This window comes from Mus pahari, chromosome 23, assembly GCF_900095145.1.
Source record: "Mus pahari chromosome 23, PAHARI_EIJ_v1.1, whole genome shotgun sequence".
NCBI lineage: Eukaryota > Metazoa > Chordata > Mammalia > Rodentia > Muridae > Mus > Mus pahari.
Window position 1 is genome coordinate 4,022,134 of NC_034612.1, and position 18,239 is coordinate 4,040,372.

At 49.2% G+C, this 18,239-nt stretch overlaps 1 protein-coding gene across 6 annotated transcripts in view; it reads left to right on the top strand.

Moving 5' to 3' along the window:
* The window catches only part of Acacb (acetyl-CoA carboxylase beta), a 106,193-nt gene that overhangs the window by 10,516 nt on the left and 77,438 nt on the right, over nt 1-18,239 (top strand). For 4 of the 6 annotated variants that reach the window (XM_029533563.1, XM_021186638.2, XM_029533565.1 and 1 more), the window contains exon 2: nt 8,095-8,729. In XM_029533563.1, coding sequence (XP_029389423.1) covers nt 8,104-8,729 — 626 coding nt within the window. In that variant the 5' untranslated portion in view covers nt 8,095-8,103. Of the gene's footprint in view, nt 1-810; nt 876-8,094; nt 8,730-16,094; nt 16,357-18,239 lie in introns of those variants that run through there. The other 2 variants (XM_029533566.1, XM_029533567.1) reach the window with 2 other exon arrangements.

The window sequence follows — 18,239 nt, forward strand, 5'->3', positions numbered from 1 at the left end:
AGGCAGCCAGCATTTCCTCAGCAGGTTCCATGAAGTTTGCATAACACAAAGCTTGCGCCATCTCCTGGGCTTCCCAGCCAGAGTAGGCACAAGGGCATCAAGGACCATTCCAGCTCAGTCTCTGTATTGCTTGCCTGCCCTGCCCTTTCCCCGGTAACAATTTAAATAGGTTTTCCATGTCTGGTTCTTTCTTTTTCTTTTTTCTTAAAAAAAGATTTATTTATTATTATATTTAAGTACACTGTAGCTGCCTTCAGACACACCAGAAGAGGCCGTTCGATCTCATTAGGGATGGTTGTGAGCCACCATGTGGTTGCTGGGATTTGAACTCAGGACCTTCGGAAGAGCAGTCGGGTGCTCTTAACCGCTGAGCCATCTCTCCAGCCTGTCTGGTTATTTCTAACGTGGCACTATTTCATGTGTACACATGTGGAACCTGCCAGACAGTGGCCTTCCCTGGGTCAGGGTCTCTCTCTGGCTCCTTCCTGTAAAGCTGTGGGGTGACATCAGCTTGCTCCTCTTGGTTCCCAAGTGCACTTGCCAAAACCAGACCTCTAAAATGCAAATGTCCAGCTTGTTTCACGCCATTGATTGGTGCTCAGTTTGTGCATGGGTCCATCCATCCATCCATCCATCCATCCATTCATTCATTCAGTTCCATTATTAAACATTTACTACATATTTAGTACCACGCCAAGCACAAGGATACATAAGTAAATGGCCCTATGGGCCACCTCATTGTAAGGGAAGATGGAGACCCCCCACGATCCCCCAAGTTACCATAATGGCATCTGTGCCTGTCGTCCACAGTTAAGGCGAACTGAGTCCTGAGAGAAAAAGGGACGAGAAGAGACCATGGCTATGTAGACGCGAAGGTACATGAGCGTGCAGCCAGCGGAGTGCGGGCGATGGGACTGGTCTCTCAGCAGAAGCCAGGGATGGAAGGTCCCTGATCCCTGTCACACCCTCCTGCCCGAGGAACCGGTTAGACCTCTGAAGATGCCAGGGTTGCTTCTGCAACCTTCTGGCAATGTAATTTCATGGCAACGCTGTCTGTCGGTAAACTCTTTTCTTCCCAAGGGCTTGTGTGAGAGCACACTTTCAGGATGGTGGCCTTTCTTGATGATGCTGCACAGGTTACCAAGGTCAAGAGAGGTAATGTTCTAAATGAACTCCAGACAGGCGTGATGGCGCATGCCTTTAATCCCAGCACTCGGGAGGCAGAGACAGGTGGATCTCTGTGAATCCAAGTCCAGCCTGGTCTACAATGTGAGTTCCAGGACAGGGCAGAGCACCACAGCTGGAGCATGTGGATGCGATGGAGCACCGAAAATGTGCTCAGCCAGGAAAGAAATGAGAGAAAATGCTTGCTGGCTTTTGAGGGCATGCCCCAGGAGGTGGGGGGGACCCCAGGCCTCCCGCTGGGCTCTACCTCCTGAAGAGGCCACACATTCTGAGGAGCACCACACTGGGAACCTGCAGAGAGTGCCCATCCAAAAGTGATTGTGTGCGCCCATGTGTGGTCTCTCTCTGTCTTTCTGTCTCTCTCTGTTATGACCAGGCTACCGGATGTGTCATCATGCTTTCATTTTAAAATTATTATTATTATTGTTATTATTGATTTTTTTGAGACAGGGTTTCTCTGTGTAGCCCTGGGTGTCCTGGAACTCACTCTGTAGACCAGGCTGGCCTCAAACTCAGAAATCTGCCTGCCTCTGCCTCCCGAGTGCTGGGATTAAAGGCGTGTGCCAACACTGCCTGGCTTAAATTAATTCTTATTACTTTTCAAAACAAGAATTTGGGTATTTAGCCTGCATGCCTGTCTGTACACCACATGAGTGCCTGGTGCCCACACAGAGCAGACAAGGGTGTTGGGTCCCCTGGAGCTGCAGTTATAGACGTCTGAGAGCAGCTGTGCTGGTGCTGAGCATTGGACCTGAGTCCCCTAGAAGCCACCAGAGTTCTTAACCTCAAAGGGATCGCTCCAGCACCCAGGGATTGTATATGAAGTGAGTGTGTGTGTGTGTGTGTGTGTGTGTGTACAAGCATAGATCACCATATGTACAGACACATGCCAAGAAAAAAAAACCCCAAACCAGTCATGGTTTCCCTACTGCGAACATCATAGGCACCTAGGTGTTTATTTCCACAAAAGTTTTAAATTTTTAGAATGACATTTGTTTGTTTAGCGAGTGTGTGCGTGTGCACCGGAGTGCACGGAGGTCAGAGGGTCTCAGTACGTGATGTCTGTTCTCGCCCTCCACCGTACGGGTTTTGGGAACTGGACTGACCATACCAAGCTTGGCAGCAAACAACCACTCCCGAGCTGTCTCAGCAGCCCGAATTTTAAAACAAATGTGATGAAGTCAAATATGTCAACTTCTAAAGTGTTGTCCACACCTTTTGAGCCACATCTAAGAATCCATCATGAAACCATCTTCGGGAAGGTTTGAAAGTTTTCTAGATTTTCTTAGACTAGGACCTTTGCCTGTTTTGAGTTGATTCTGATGTCACATGGAGCAGGGGTCTAGCCTCATCCATCTGCTTGTGACAAAGACATTGTTCCAGTTTTGGCAAGTAGGGGGATTCTTTGTGGCCTTGTCCTAGGCATGACTTTTGTCTGAGTCTCATGTCTGTGCCCTCAGTCTCTGCTTCAGCAACACCATTCACTGTAACTCCACAGTTAAATGTTTTCTTTGGGGATCACACCTGGGGCCTGTGCGTGCCACAAGAACCCAGCTACTGGGCTGGCCCTGTAGAAAACTGGGAATTGTTTTTGATTTGGAGGAAGAAAATTGAGACAGTGTTTCTTTTCTTTCTTTCTTTTTTTTTTTTTTTTTAAAGATTTATTTATTGGCCGGGCGTGGTGGTGCACGCCTTTAATCCCAGCACTGGGGAGGCAGAGGCAAGCGGATTTCTGAGTTCGAGGCCAGCCTGGTCTACAAAGTGAGTTCCAGGACAGCCAGGGCAATACAGAGAAACCCTGTCTCGAAAAAAACAAAACAAAACAAAACAAAAAGATTTATTTATTTTATGTAGCTATACAAATGGTTGTGAGCCACCATGTAGTTGCTGAGATTTGAACTTGAGAACTTCAGAAGAGCAGTCAGTGCTCTTAACCACTGAGCCATCTCTCCAGCTTGAGATAGGGTTTCATATCGCCCAAGTTGGCATCAAAAATCTCCATCTGTGTGGCTAACGGTTACCTGGAACCTTCTGATTCTCTCTCTTCAGTCTTCCTCACGTTCCGGTTCTAGACCCGTGTCAATATTCAGAGTGTTCTGCAGTCCTGGGGACTGAACCCAGGGTCGTCTTTGCAGATGCTGGGCAGACACAGTGCCCACTGAGCCCAGCCTCAGCCCTCCCTTCTTCTAAACATTGTTTTCCCTGTTGGAACCCCTTGTAATCTCACATCAATCTTTGTACCACATCAGGTGGTGCAGCTAGCTCAGCAATAGCAAGTTTTCAACTCCTTGGACAGATTTTTTGTGTTTGTGTTTGTGTGTGTGTGTGTGTATAAAATTGTAAATTGAGTTTCAGCTTGCTAGTTGATTGTAGAAACCCGATTGATTCTAGTGATTTTTCGATCCCACAAATTAAACTATAGTAGTTCTCAACTTTTCTGTCTCTGCCTCTCTGTCTATGTGGGGCCAACCCTTCTGCAGACGGCCTGTCTTTCCTTTCCCCTCTTTGTGTAGGTGCTTGCTCTGGGTAGAACTCCTGCACGGGTGCGTTCTTCCAGTCTTAGGACCAGAGACATTGGTTTTGAGGTTCCCGTCTGTTTCTGTTTCTGGTTCCCTAAATGTCTTTGTTTTGTTTTGTTTTGTTTTGTTTTGTTTTTAGTCTTGAAAAGGTATAGGATGTGTGTGTGTGTGTGTGTGTGTGTGTGAAATGACTGTGTGGTTTATCCTTTGTGCCAGGAATGTGACCTGTCACTTGACATTGAGTCACCCTTGATTTGCTTTTCTTTAAAAAAGAAACTTGATGACCTTAAAAGAAAATAAAGCTTGAGTCTCCGCCGTACCCAGAACTAGTCCTGTGGCAGCGGCTGAGGGATGTAACTGCCAAGCCAACATGAGGTCTGCACATGGCTCAAACATTTCCAGGAAACCTTGAGAACTCTTCCCATTTCTCTAAAGAACATTTTGTTGAAATCACAAGGGAAATGCCGCTTAGACACACACCTCAGGGATCTACCAGAGCCGTGCATACGAACTTTGCAGAGTTTCTGACATGCGCACGACGGCACTGGTTCATTTATTTCTTCTTTACAAATGCTTGGGGTAGCCCAAGCCCTCACACTAGCCAGGCGAGCACCCTGCAGCTCAGCTAACACCCAGGCAGGAAGATTTGGTTTCCAGATGTTGAGATGACACATTCAGGTTATGACTTTTTAAAAAATTTAATCATTTGAGGTGTGTGTGTGCTCACATGTGTAAGTTTCTGCGTCACGCGCACACCGGCGCGTCTGCATGGGCAGAAAACACTTTGGGGTGGGTTCGCACTGCAGAGCTAAACTTCCTGAAATTAGAGATGAGCTACAAGAAAGAATACTATTTATTAATTACACGTGGGAGAACCCAACCCTCTCCCGCATGTCCCATTGTCTCTGCTGAGTGTGTCTCAGTCCCAATGGTGCAATGTCCCAATGGCCCTCGGTCCGATCCTCAGCGGAGCTGTGTCCACAAGGCGGGTCCAATCGAGTAGGCGTGACGACATTGGTGGTTGTGGTTGGTCCGGGTGACGAGTGGGCGTTGACAGTGGGCGGTCTGAGGACTCTGTGTTCTGGGATGTCCAGGGAAGCAACTCTTAGCGTGTCTGTAAGGGGCGCAATACAATGCTTAGACGGAGTTGCCAGTGGAGGCGGGCGGGACCCAACAACATGTGTACAAGGCATGTATATGGAGATCGAAGGACAAAGTTGATGGGTGTGTTGTGCCAGGAAGCGTTCATGAGCCCCCAAAGAGCACCAAGGAGCCGATTCCCATGCAATCGCATTAGGGTCTCACGGTTCAAGCTCCAGCTTGGGCCCTGTGGCAACCCTGACACAGAATGGGAGCCTCAAGCCCAGTTTCAGACAAGCGTTTATGGAGGCAAGATGCAGGTATCTAGCCTGGCACACATCTGATTGGAGGGCCATTATGGTGTTTAACGTAATTGGCTGGTGTTGGAAGCCGAACCCTAAACTTAACTTCTGCTTTCTTTCTCCTGATTGGTGGTTGTTAGGAAGCGAAGTATTGGGGCGGGCTTGTAACCTGGAGGTGCAGATTGGTTGGGGAATAACCTGGAAACTGGTGCTAGGTACCGGCCTGTTAGTTAACTCAAGTTCAACCTTAGGTCAGGTTCTCAAAGATGGAGTCTGAACCCCAAAGATCTGGTCTCCCAGGTGTTGGCTCTTTCCACCTGTGGTTTTTGTTTTTGAGGCAGTGTCGCTCTTATTTCTTCCGCTGGGTCGCTGCACCCACACATTTCTGAATGACGCTCCCCTCTCTCCTCCCATCTCACTGTCTGTAGGAGCGCTGAGCTTACAGACGTGAGTCACCACATTCAGCCTTTCATTTGGATTCTAGGGATTGAACACGGATCAGCAGTTTACTAGCATAGTTACTCGCTGAGTCATCTCCCTGGCTGTCTTCAGACACACCAAAAGAGGGCGTCAGATCTCATTACAGGTGGTTGTGAGCCACCATGTGGTTGCTGGGATTTGAATTCAGGACCTTTGGAAGAGCAGTTGGTGTTCTTACCCGCTGAGCCACCTCGCCACCTCCGCCCCCGTTTTTTGTTTTTTTAATTATTATTTAGGATATTTCCTTCAGACAGTAATTATCTGCTCACCAGAGGGCAGAGCTGTGAGAGGAAGTGCAGAAGGAACATCGATGTCCCCCCTTCCCCCCACCCCTTGCTCAGCCCTCAGTACGCGCTGGTTCTCCAGAGCCCGAGGTTTTGTTGAGTGTCCTTTCTAGTTATGACCGCCCAGATCAGGTGTACTTACCTGGGTCCAGGATGCTTCCTCTAGGCTTCCAGGACAGCAGAGACCCGGAAGGAGGAGACGGGAGCCAGCCACAGCAGAGATACTCATCTCCCTGGGTGCTTGATTCCAAGAACATTGACAGATACCAAAATCCCTGCCTACAACATGTGTTTTCCTCACACCTACATAGAGCCTGTGCACGCTTGACTCTCTGGGTGATTTATAGTCCCTGGTCCGATGTAAATGCTAGGCAGAGAGCCATTCGGCTGCGTGGTTTGCAGGAGAATGATAGAAAAGTCCGTGTGCCGTGCAGAGTCAATTTCTTCCAAATGTTTTCAGCACTACAGAGAAACTGGCATCATAGCTAAAATCATTTATATAGCATGCAAATAATTTACACAGCATACAACTGATTAGCATAGCATGCAAGCCATTTACATAATATGCAAATCATTTATATAGCATACAAGTCATTTACACAGCACATAAGTCATTTACACAGCATGTAAGTAATTTACAAGCATTTTAATCATTTACATAGCACACAAGCCATTTGTTTGTATAGCATACAAGTCATTTATATAATGCGTAAGTCATTACATAGAATATAAGTAATTTACATAGAATATAATCCACTCGATTTCTGAGTTCGAGGCCAGCCTGGTCTACAAAGTGAGTTCCAGGACATCCAGGGCTATACAGAGAAACCCTGTCTCGAAAAACCACACACACACAAAAAAAGAATATAATCCACTCATGTAATGAACAAATTAGCAGGGGCTGGAGAGACAGCTCAGTGGCTAAGAGCACTGGCTGCTCTTGCAGAGGACCCAGGTTCAATTCCCAGTACCTGTATGATGGCTCACAACTATCCGTAGCTCTAGGACATCTGATGCTCTCTTTTGACCTCCAAGGGCACCAGGAACACGGATGGGCATGCATACATGCAGGCAAAATTCTCATAGACATAAAATAAATAAATCCTTGAAAAATAGAACAAGTCAGCCAGGCGTGGTGGCACACGCCTTTAATCCCAGCACTCGGGAGGCAGAGGCAGGCGGATTTCTGTGTTCCAGGCCAGCCTGGTCTACAGAGTGAGTTCCAGGACAGCCAGGGCTACACAGAGAAACCCTGTCTCGAAAAAGATACTTTTTGTTGTTGTTTTGAAACAGGGTCTTAGTATGGATCCCTGGTTGTCCTGGTACTCTCAGGGATCCATCTGCTTCTGCCTCCTGAGTGTTGCTGGACCTTAAAGAATACTTGAATTTTGATGTACCATATGATGTTTCTAGAACAAAGTCCTTAACAGTGCCTTCTTTAGTTCTTTCTTGTGTGACTTATGTTAAGCATGCATTGGTGTGTGATCTTAAGACATCTGAGACTGTGTCCTTAAGATGGCTCAGAGGTTAAGAGCACAGGCTGTTTTTGAAGAGGACCCAGGTTCAATTCCCAGCGCCCACATGGCAGCTCACAACTGTCTGTAACTCCAGTTCCAGGGGATCAGATACCCTCACACAGATATGCATGTAGACAAAACACCAGATTGACATAAAATAAAAACAAATAAATTACAAAAAAAGAAACAGATATGTCTATTTTTTTTTTTTCACCTGAAACTAGAATAAGAGCTGGTTGTGAGGTGTCATGTGGGCCAGGTCTTCTGCAAGAACAGCCAGTGCTCTTAGCTGCTGAGCCATTTCTCCAGCCCCAAGAGCATCTAGCCTTCATTCCTGGTTTGAATCTGGGAAGGCCAAGGTTGAAAAGCTTGTGTTTAATGAGAATCTTTGGTGCCTCATCCTGTGGAGGAGACAGATGGGGAAGAGAACAAGAGACCCACCCTGTGACAGCAGACCTTTCCCACCGCCATGATTTTCCTGATTGCTCCCTGTAGCACTGTCTCATTGACGATCACAGATGAACTCTGGGAGCACACATTCAAACCACAGCATATGCACACATATGCCCTGGGCCACAGGCACGGGAAGCGCTGAGGTCAGAGGAGAACCCCGTCTCTGCTCATTGTACTTCCTCCAGTACAAGGGACCCCAATAGCCTTGCCCCACGCGCTGTGTTAGGAGAGAAGTCTGTTGATCGTAACTGTAAACTCTCTCTTCCCTTGACAGGTTGCCTGAATGGTCTTGCTTCTCTTTCTGACTTGCCTGGTTTTCTCCTGCCTGACCTTTTCCTGGCTAAAAATCTGGGGGAAGATGACAGACTCGAAGCCGCTCACCAACAGGAAGGTGGAAGCGAGCCTCCTTTCAAGCGAGGAGCCCCTTTCAACCTCGGAGCCGTCCGAGGAGCAGCTGCAGGAACATGGCGACCACAGCGGCTGTCTGTCTTACAGAGGTTCCCGAGATGCCGGTCAGCAGAGGAACTCCCTGCCAAGCTCATACCAGAAGCCTCCGAGGAACCCACTGCCTTCCAGTGACACCTGGCCCTCCCCAGAACTCCAAACCAACTGGACAGCCTCCCCGGGCTCAGAGGTCCCAGATGCCAATGGGTTGTCCTTCCCAGCCAAGACTCCGAGCCAGAGGACAGTATCCCCCTCCAGAGAGGACAAGAAGCAGGCACACATCAAGAGGCAGCTGATGACCAGCTTTATCCTGGGCTCCCTGGATGACAACTCCTCTGATGAGGACCCTAGTGCCAGCTCTTTCCAGAATTGCTCCCGTAAGAGCAGCAGGGCTAGCCTGGGCACTCTGTACCAGGAGGCTGCGTTGAACACAAGTGATCCTGAGTCTCACGCGCCTACTATGAGGTAATGGACCTTCTCTTCATACTGGGAGTATGTGTTAGGAGTAAGATTGGTATCTCTGATTTTGCAGCGGGATTGGCCTCCTTCCTCGGCTCCTCCCTCCGACCTTCTAACGCATGTGCATTAGAAGCCACGTTGAAGGGGTAGCCCTGTTGAAGAGCAGAAGGCAAAGCCTGACTTCTTTGCTTCCTGTTCGCTCCTTTCAGAATTGCTGATTGTGTACCTGCTGTGTTCCCCTCTGTATGCACCTGCTTTTGCACCTGCTGTGTGCACCTGTTGAGTGCACAGGGTCCCATGCCAGGAAAGTGGCTTTCTAGAGCCCTCAGCCAAGCTGGGGAAGATGATCTTGTGGGTGACAAGTTACCACTTAAAAAACCCCAGGTGATCACTGGAGGGAGCTCTCCCTGCCTCCTAATGAGCTAGCAGTTCCTTCCTTCCCTCATTCAAACTAACCCCCACTGGTGCCTAGACAGCAGAAACTCAACTTCTGTCACTTACTGTATCGTTAAAAACCAAAAGTTGTGCAGTCACTGCAGGTGCAGCTCTGTGTGTGCGCGCGCGCATGCGCATGGGAGCATGCCCATGCAACAGTGCAGGTGTGGAGGTCAGAGGACAACTCTACAGTCAATTCTGAGGGTGGAGCTCAGGACTTTGCGCTTTGCTGAGCTGTGTCATTGTCCTTTGCCTTATTTTGAGGCAGGGTCTCTCACTGAGCCTGCCGCTCCCTGCTTCAGTAAGCTGACTGTCCGGCAAACCCCTGGGAGCCCTGCTTCCTCTGTCTTCCCAGAGCCGAGTCACAGATGCCTACTGTCACATCTGGCTTTGAGGAATCCAGACTCGGGGTCCTTATGCTTTTGTGGCATGCGATTTCCCAGGGGAATCACTTTCCAGCCTCTCTTCCTTCCTTCCTTCCTTCCTTCCTTCCTTCCTTCCTTCCTTCCTTCCTTCCTTCCTTCCTTCCTTCCGAGCCGGGCGTGCAGGGCTATACAGAGAAACCCTGTCTCGAAAATCCAAAAAAAAAAGAAAAAAAATTCTAGTTATATAAAATGTAAACAACCCTGAGTAGTAGCTAGTGGTTATCATATCAGTGTGAGTCTAAACCTAGTGGTGAAGGAGGCTCTAACTGTGTGAATTGATTTACCAAGAAGGCAGGCTTGACAAAGTTGTAACATTGTTGTTGTTGTTGTTTCCTGAATCTCAAAGGTTGTGAGGATTCAGATTCAAGGAATTAATATTTCCAAAGTAGTTAGCAAGAAAATGAAGCACAGCTGGACATGGTGGTGCATGCCTTTAATCCCAGCACTGCAGAGGCAGGCGGATTTCTGAGTTCGAGGCCAGTCTGGTCTACAAAGTGAGTTCCAGGACAGCCAGGGCTATACAGAGAAACCCTGTCGCGAAAAACCTAAAAAAAAAAAAAAAAAAAAAAAGAATCACACAGTTAGGCTTTGTTTAAAACACCAGCTGTAGAGAGAGGGGGGGGCTTAGTCATTGAGTGTGTACTGCTCTAACTGAAGACCCGAGTTTGGCTCCCAGCATCTGATGTCGTCTAGCTGGGCATGCTGGCGCTGACACCGTTTAATCCTTTATGACAGAACTGTGTCAGAAAGGACCATGCCTGTGCTCTGTTGACCTTTGTAGTTTCTGAGGCAGAGGCAGACAGATCTCTGTGTGTTTTAAGGCTAGCCTGGCCTACAGAGTGAGTTCCAGGACAGCCTGGGCTACACATTGAGCGAGTCAGGGAGGTCCTATATCAAAACAACAACAACAACAACAACAACAACACCAGAGAGCCGGAGAGTGCATCCTTAGCACGCTGCCCCAGCTGGTTGGTACTGTGAATTTCTTGAAGATTGTCCCATCCCTGATATGATTATATGGCGCTTGGCCTGAGAGATTCCGTTTGGGTTTGGTCTGGGGGAGCCTGGAGACCACCTCTAGATATTTTATATAACAACAGTGTGGGCCAGGCATTCGGCTGGCCAGCCACTTGTGGCAAGCTGGAGTAGGGAGGGCATGAAGCTTGCCCATAGAAGACAGATGTGTGAACAAGCCTGTGTCAGCAGAATCCAGGAGGCCCCCTTTCTTCTCATTTTTCCTGTTTGGTTGCTGTCTCAGTCTGTTTTTTGTTTGTTTTTACTATAACAAAATACCTGAGGCTGAGTAATAGGAAAGAATAGATGAGGTTCACTTGATTCTGGGCATTCCAAGAGCAGAGCAGGCCCTGTCACCCATCCGGCGAGGGCCTCGCACAGAATCCTAATACAGCGATTAATGCCATCATGGGGTGGGGGACTGAATCCTCATGACCTCATCCGACTCTAATTCCCCAAGGCCCCATCTCCAGATATGAATTCTGCCTATGAATTCTCCAGCACAAGAACTTCAGCCAGGCATGGGGTGGGTGGGATATACGCACACCACAGCAGCTGCTAGCTAGTCCCCTAAAATCTCAAGGAGAAAGAAATTCCAGACGAGAGATTTAGCTGAGCGCTTGGGGTTTTTTCCCATTTCAAAGACAGATTGTGGTGGCCCAGGAGATGGCCTTGCTGTCTGTCCAGGACTCTGACCTTAGGACAGAGCTGTGGCAGAGATGGCTGTGCCTGGGGCTCTGTGGTCCCTCAGTGGTTTCTGATCAAGTCCTGCAGCTCTGCTTGCAGCCTCCACCCTCATGGCCTTCTTCCTGCTGGGCCCCGCTCCTGTCCTTCCTGCCTGCCCTCCCCTTGCAAATCCAAAGCCCTCTTCTTCCTGGCTCTTTGTTCCTTCCACACTAAAGGTTTCTTTGTTCCCACCAGGCCTGACGGTTCTGCAGCAAGACTGCGTGTTCTCTTCCTCTTCCTCCTCTTCCTCCTCTTCCTCCTCTTCCTCCTCTTTTTTTTTTTTTTTTTTTTTGAGATAGGGTTTCTCTTTTTCCCTGGCTGTCCTGGGACTTGCTCTGCAGAGCATGCTGGCCTTAAACTCAGAAGTCTGCCTGCCTCTGCCTCTGCCTCTGCTTCTGCCTCTCGAGTACTTGGATTAAAGGCATGCATGACCACTGTGCCTGGTTTGGGACTTGCACTTTCAATGGCCTGTGCTTTGGCTTGGCTGTCTGTTAATATCTCAGAATAACTTGCTATATAGAGGAAGGACCAGCCTTCTTTTCACTTTGTAAGGAGTCCGGCCATCCAGGGCTCCCTGACCCTGACCCAGCTTTAAAGAATCCAGCTGCTAGCTTCTGTACAGTATGCTCTGTGGCTCTCATAACTCTTAGCTCTGCCTTTTATGTCCTTATCTGGTTCCTCCTGTATCGCCTCTCTCCTGTGCTAGGAAGCAAGTCCCTGAGTGCAGGGTCTGTCTTTCCTCACCACCATGCGCTGGCTGAAGGTAGGTAGGCTTTGAATATTGGCCAGATGCATGGATAAAACCAGCAATGTGTACCCTCTTCAGACAAAAATCTGCATTCAGGGGGCATGGTAAATACTTAGACAAACATGGAAATCGAGGGATGCATTGTTGGTGGATCAATGAATAGACGGATAGACATATGAGTAGGTGGATGGATGGATGGATGGATGGATAGATGGGTGGGAGGATGGATGGATAGTGGATGAATGGATGGATGGATGGGTGGGTGGATGGATGGTAGATAGATGAATGAACAAGTGGTTAGATAGATGGATGAAAGAGAGATGGACAGATGTAGGTTAATAGATGGACAGATGAATGGGTCACTAGATGGATGGACAGATGGATGAGCAGATGGAAGGATGGATAAATGGATGGGTAGAGGAATAGATAGGTTGGTGGATATTGATTCTCTTTGGCCCTTCCCTGGATTTGGTTGGTCCTTGATGGCTGAAATTCTCACACAACTCACAGAAACAGTCAATGAGCACATCACAGGGCGTGGCAAAACAGTCTCTTGACATGCAACTCGAAAACGGATGCAGGAGGACCCATCCCTATGCTTCAGGTACAGTGGGTCTGGTGTAAGATGCCCAGGCTCAAAGCTGCTGCTGCCCTTGTTCATGGATACACCATGGTGTTGGCTCCATGCTGTGGGGTGGACAGAGCGGGACAGGACTGGTTCAGGATCACAACACTGCAGTGCTACGAGACGGAGTGTTCTTCACTGGTGTGAGCCCCCTTACCTGCAGGCCCTCTCATCCCGCTGCACAAACATCCGTGTGATGAGGAAGAGGACAGCTTTGCCTTTCCTAGAAACCATGTTCCAAGGCCCAAAGCACACTGGGCCCTGGGAGTTCACAGAGAGGACCGTGTGCCTGTGTCCTGTGCAGAAGCAGTCCTTAGCACACATGGGCACAGAAAATGCTGGGATTTCACAGTTGTACTCTGTGTGTGTGTGTGTGTGTGTGTGTGTGTGTGTGTGTGTATGACTGTGTGTATGGTGGAATGTGTGTGGTTCTATGTGCAGTGTGGGTGTTTTAGTGTGATTGTTATATGTGCTAGCATATGTGACTGTATGTAGTATGTGGTCATGTGTGTGTATGTGGTATGTGAACTATATATATATATGGTTGTACTGAGTGTGTGTGTGTGCATGTATGTGAGTGTGTCACAGAGTGTGTGTGGAGATCAGAGGCCAACATTCTGGAGTCACTTCTCCCACCTTGTGAGCCCGAAGGATTGAACTCAGGCTGGCCGAGGATGACCTTGATTGACCTCCTGACCTCCTTGCTTCTGTCTCCCAAGAGCTGGGGTCACAGGCTCATGTCTCCATAAGCAGTTTACACAGCGCTGGAGACTGCGCCTGGGCTTCCTGTGTGCTGGGCAGACACTACCAGCTGAACCAGAGTTTTCTTTTGGTGACAGCCAGTTGTGCAATGGTTCTGTAGATCAGAAGGTGCAGCGAAGAGATTCAATCCAGGTCACACTGCAGGGTAAGGACAGGCCAAGATTGTCAATCCACAGCTTTCCACCCCACAGCCAGCCACTTGCCATCTGGTCCTTGCCGACCTGCCTGTGTCTTGTCACTGACCAAGATTTTACCTCTGTAATACCCAAAAGTTAAATTTAGCTGCTCTTTGGCCAAGAGAAAGGCTTAAAAATGAGGCAGGGCAGGCCGGGCGTGGTGGCGCACACCTTTAATCCCAGCACTCGGGAGGCCGAGGCAGGCGGATTTCTGAGTTTGAGGCCAGCCTGGTCTACAAAGTGAGCTCTAGGCAGCCGGGGCTACACAGAGAAACCCTGTCTCGAAAAACCAAAAAAAAAAAAAAAAAGGAGGCAGAGCCACAGCCCCTTTTGAGCTACTTCCATCAAAAGCACAGCTATTTGGGGAAGGTGACTCATGCCTATAATCCCAGCACTTTGGGAGGCTGAGGCAGGAAGGTCAGGTGTTCGAGGCCAGCCTCAGCTACATGAGATTCTGTTTGGGTGGAGGGGTGGGGGGCACAGCCATTGGTGTTTGCACAAGGCAGAGCAAAACACCAGGGTGTGTAGTACTCTTTCATCCCCCTTTTTTTTTTCGAATTATTTTTTAAAGAATTATTTATAAACCGGACATGGTGGTGCACGCCTTTAATCCCAGCACTCCAGCAGGCGGAGGCAGGCTGATTTCTGAGTTCTAGGCCAGCCTGGTCCACAAAGTGATGTCTAGGACAGCCAGAGTTATACACCTACTAGGACAGCTGAGGCAAGAGGTTAGCCCAAATGCAAGGCTTTGCCTGGGTAGCTGCGGAAAAACCAAAAAAGAATTTGACCCCAGTGACTTCTCAGACCTGCGTGTTTCTGATGACCTTGGTGGCATGGAGGAGTACACACAGGACCACTGGGATGTGCTGCATCTGCCTGCCTCTCTTCAACTTTAGCGTTGGGGGGGGGGGGGCTGAGGCAGACGATCACGGTTGTAAAGTGTCACTAACCAGCCAAACCGAGAGTCCGGGCTGTCAACATACCATTACAATGCTGAGATCAAATCTCTCTCTGTACCTCAACTTGCTTTCTCCTGCCAAAAAGAATTCAGGCAAATCCATATCAAGTTTGCCGCCGCTGCTGCTTGACCTCCCGTCCGGCTGTGTGAGCCGCTGTCCCCAGAAGCCCCGGTGAAAGTTGCAGGCGCGCCTTTCAAGCTGTCCGCAGAACGTTGAGGGAGTGTTGGGAGTTTAGAGATAAAAACCTCTCTGGCTGCCAGGAAGCTGCAGAGCTGGGCTCTTCTGCAGGATCCTGAGCTGGGCAGGGAGGGCCGTTTTGTGTATCTCCATTTCCCCGTGCTTGGTGTGGTTACTTTAAACTGGGTCGAAGGGAGGATGGATACTTTTGGGTACTGGTGTGAAACTTCCCTCCTTCTTTCCCTCCTTTTCTTGAGGAGGCGAAGTTAAAACCATAGAGGGAACCTTCTAGAAAATCCCAAACGAGAATTTTGCTCACCCATTTTACTTTCCTTTAAGTGTCTAACACACTAACCGGTCTAACACATCTAACCTCGGACAAGGGTCCCAGTGGTGGAGGCAAGGTGCTTAGTGCCCCCTAGAGGGAGACCCCGGGCGTGGAGCTCAGGGCACAGGTACGCGACCACTAAGCCGCACTCCCAGCTCCTCCCCCAAGGGCTCATTGCGATGCTCGTTTGGATGATCTTCAGATCCTACTTAAGTACAGTCCTGTCCCAGTGATTAACTAACGTCCATCTCTGGCCCACGCCTTCCTCATCTGTGCTGTGCTGCTAAGGAGCGGTGGGGATGAGACGGGGGGGGGGGGGCCCCCGCGCGTCCACGTTCTGTTGATGCGTAACAGGGGTCCTGGCGGGCAACAAGGTGGCCCCGAGGGTAAAAGTGCTTGCCACCAATCCTGATAACCAGAGTTCAATCCCCAGGACCCATTTTGTGGAAGGTGAGCACAGATTCCCACAAATCGGCTTCTTTATCTCCACACTTGCTGAGGAAGGGCCACTCCCCGCCCATAAATAAATAAACAAACAAATAAACAAATAAATGTAACTTAAAAGGTCAAGTGCTTGTTGGAAGGGTGCTAAGAGGCTCCAAGCGACCTCCCTCTTCTGTAAAGTTTTCATTATTTTCCTCGGGATCGATCCCTACTACGCGTGTCTAAAGTCTGGACGGCAGTGCAGAGGGCTGAGGAACCCACAACCGCCACCTCTCGGGGGTCTCTGGGGAGGGATAGGAGATACATCCTTGAGCCCTAAACTCAAGGTCAGGGGCAGAAGTATGGCGCAGGGACAGCCCCGGAGGAGGCAGGGCCTGGGCGGGACAAGCGCCTGGGGGCGTGACTTGGCGTGGCTGGGAGCAGGATGGAAGGTTTGGCCCATGGGGCGTGGCTAGAGTATCAGAGCATGGGTGGGGTCTGGGTGCCCGGTGAGAGGCGTGGCCTGGGAAGGGCGTGGCCAGGCGGTCCTTGGCTTGGGTTTCCATGAGTAGGAAACAGTTCGGGATGGCTGGAGAGGCTCGCTGTCCCACGACCCACAGCTGTCACAAGCGGCGGCCAGGGCCCCTCCCCGAGGACGCCTCCGCCTCTGGTGGCGAGCTGGCGACCCTGCTGTGCCTTGGGAGCCGGGCTTGCTCGCTTCCCGTGATTAGGGGGTGCAAACTACACATCCCCCACCCGGCTGGGATTGGCCCGGTGGGCTGGGCAACATGAGCCCGGCCAAATGCAAGGTCTGTTTCCCTGAGCTCGCAGGAAAGTAAGTAAGACCGCGATTTTAATAACTTGCTTTTGCAAACTTACACACCCTTCCCGGTCCAGGTCTACTGTCTGCCCCTTAGCACCCCACCTTTCTCCTTCCGCCCCAAGAGATGCAAGCTTAGCTTGGCCATTGCCCACCGCTCAAACTCGCGGCCTAGGTGGGCACATAGTGACTAATGTTTGTAGAGCTCTGTCCACCACACAGGTGCCTCAAGGTTGTTCCCTGGGACGCACCCCTCTTTCCTCCATCTTTATCACTTTGGCCTTGAGAAAATAACTTAATGTTTGTGGGAGGCAACACTTTCTTAGGCTGAAGCCTTGGGAAAACCCGGACACCCCGAGCAGGCTTTATATTTGAGGTCACTTTCTGAGCGAATTGATTGGGCAGAGCTTCTAGCCTCACGTACCCCACTGTTTCTTTTCCTTTTCTCCTTCATTTTATTGTACTTTAAACCACTCACCAAAGGGATGCTGTATTCGCTGCTGAGAACTTAGTTCAGATAAGGGAGTGCAGTATACATTTATAATCCTAGCACTTCTGAGGCAGGAGGATTGAGTCAGAGGCCAGCTTGGGCTATATAGGAAAACCCACACACATGTAAAGCACCCCCGCCCCAAAATGAACAAACTCAGGAAATTATAGATAAACATAAAGAGGAGTAAAGATATAATTCCACCTGGGTCAACAGCTGATACTTGACAAATCTTGTTTTCAGTGCAGATGTTTAATTTATAAAATTGAACCATATTTATTGTAACCTGCTTTTAGTCTTTTTTAAAAAAAGATTCATATTTTATGTATATGAATGCTCTATCTGCATATACACCTGCGTGCCAGAAGAGGGCATCATATCTCATTACAGACGGTTGTGAGCCAACATGTGGTTGCCGGGAATTGAACTCAGGGCCAGGTTAGGAGCCAGTGCTCTTAACTGCTGAGTCATCTCTTCAGCCTGTCTTTTTTTTTTTTTTTTTTTCCCAAATTGGCTCTGCAAATTATGAGTTTATCGGTGTTTATCTGTCCAGAGAGCGGTGGTTCTTATGCTTTTAAATAATTGAAAACAATCAAGAGAAGAACACTGATCACATAAAAAAAAAAACTTCACTCGCTGGTTTCTGGGAAGCCCGTGGCACCTCTGACTAGAAGTCCTCAGTAGTGGGACAGGGCGCGGACTGAAACACCTGGAGTATCAACTAGCTGTGACTTGCCAAGCCTTGCTCTGTGCACCATGCTTGAACTGGGTCCAAACGTTCCTGTAAATGGATGCACCTTAAAATGGGCAAGCAGTCACTCTGTGTAGCTTGTAGCCAAGCTGTGTCTCCTCTTTGCGACATGCATGCATCATTGCCCATTGCCGGCAGCATCATTGCCTCCTTCTGTGTTACTTTTTTTTTGTTTGTTTGTTTTTTTCGAGACAAGGTTTCTCTGTCTAGCCTTGAACTCACTCTGAAGACCAGGCTGGCCTCGAACTCAGAAATCTGCCTGCCTCTGCCTCCCAAGCGCTGGGATTAAAGGCGTGTGCCACCACCACCAGGTGTGTTACTTTCTCTGGGTAGATTAATCTGGTCCATAAGGATCGTGCACACTCCGTGTATGAAGCTTACCCCTGAGAACAAAAAAGGCCATAGTTGTGTTTGGGAAGAACAACTTATATGTTCCAGGAACTCCCAGTCCAGTGGGTAGGCAAATGTCTGGTCAGTTCAGCAGCCTCCCCTTCCTTGTGGGTTTGCTTCCTATCAATCACGGTCTAGAAATACTGAGTTAAAAATTTTAGACAAGCCGGGCATGGTGGTGCACGCCTTTAATCCCAGCACTTGGGAGGCAGAGGCAGGCGGATTTCTGAGTTCGAGGCCAGCCTGGTCTACAGAGTGAGTTCCAGG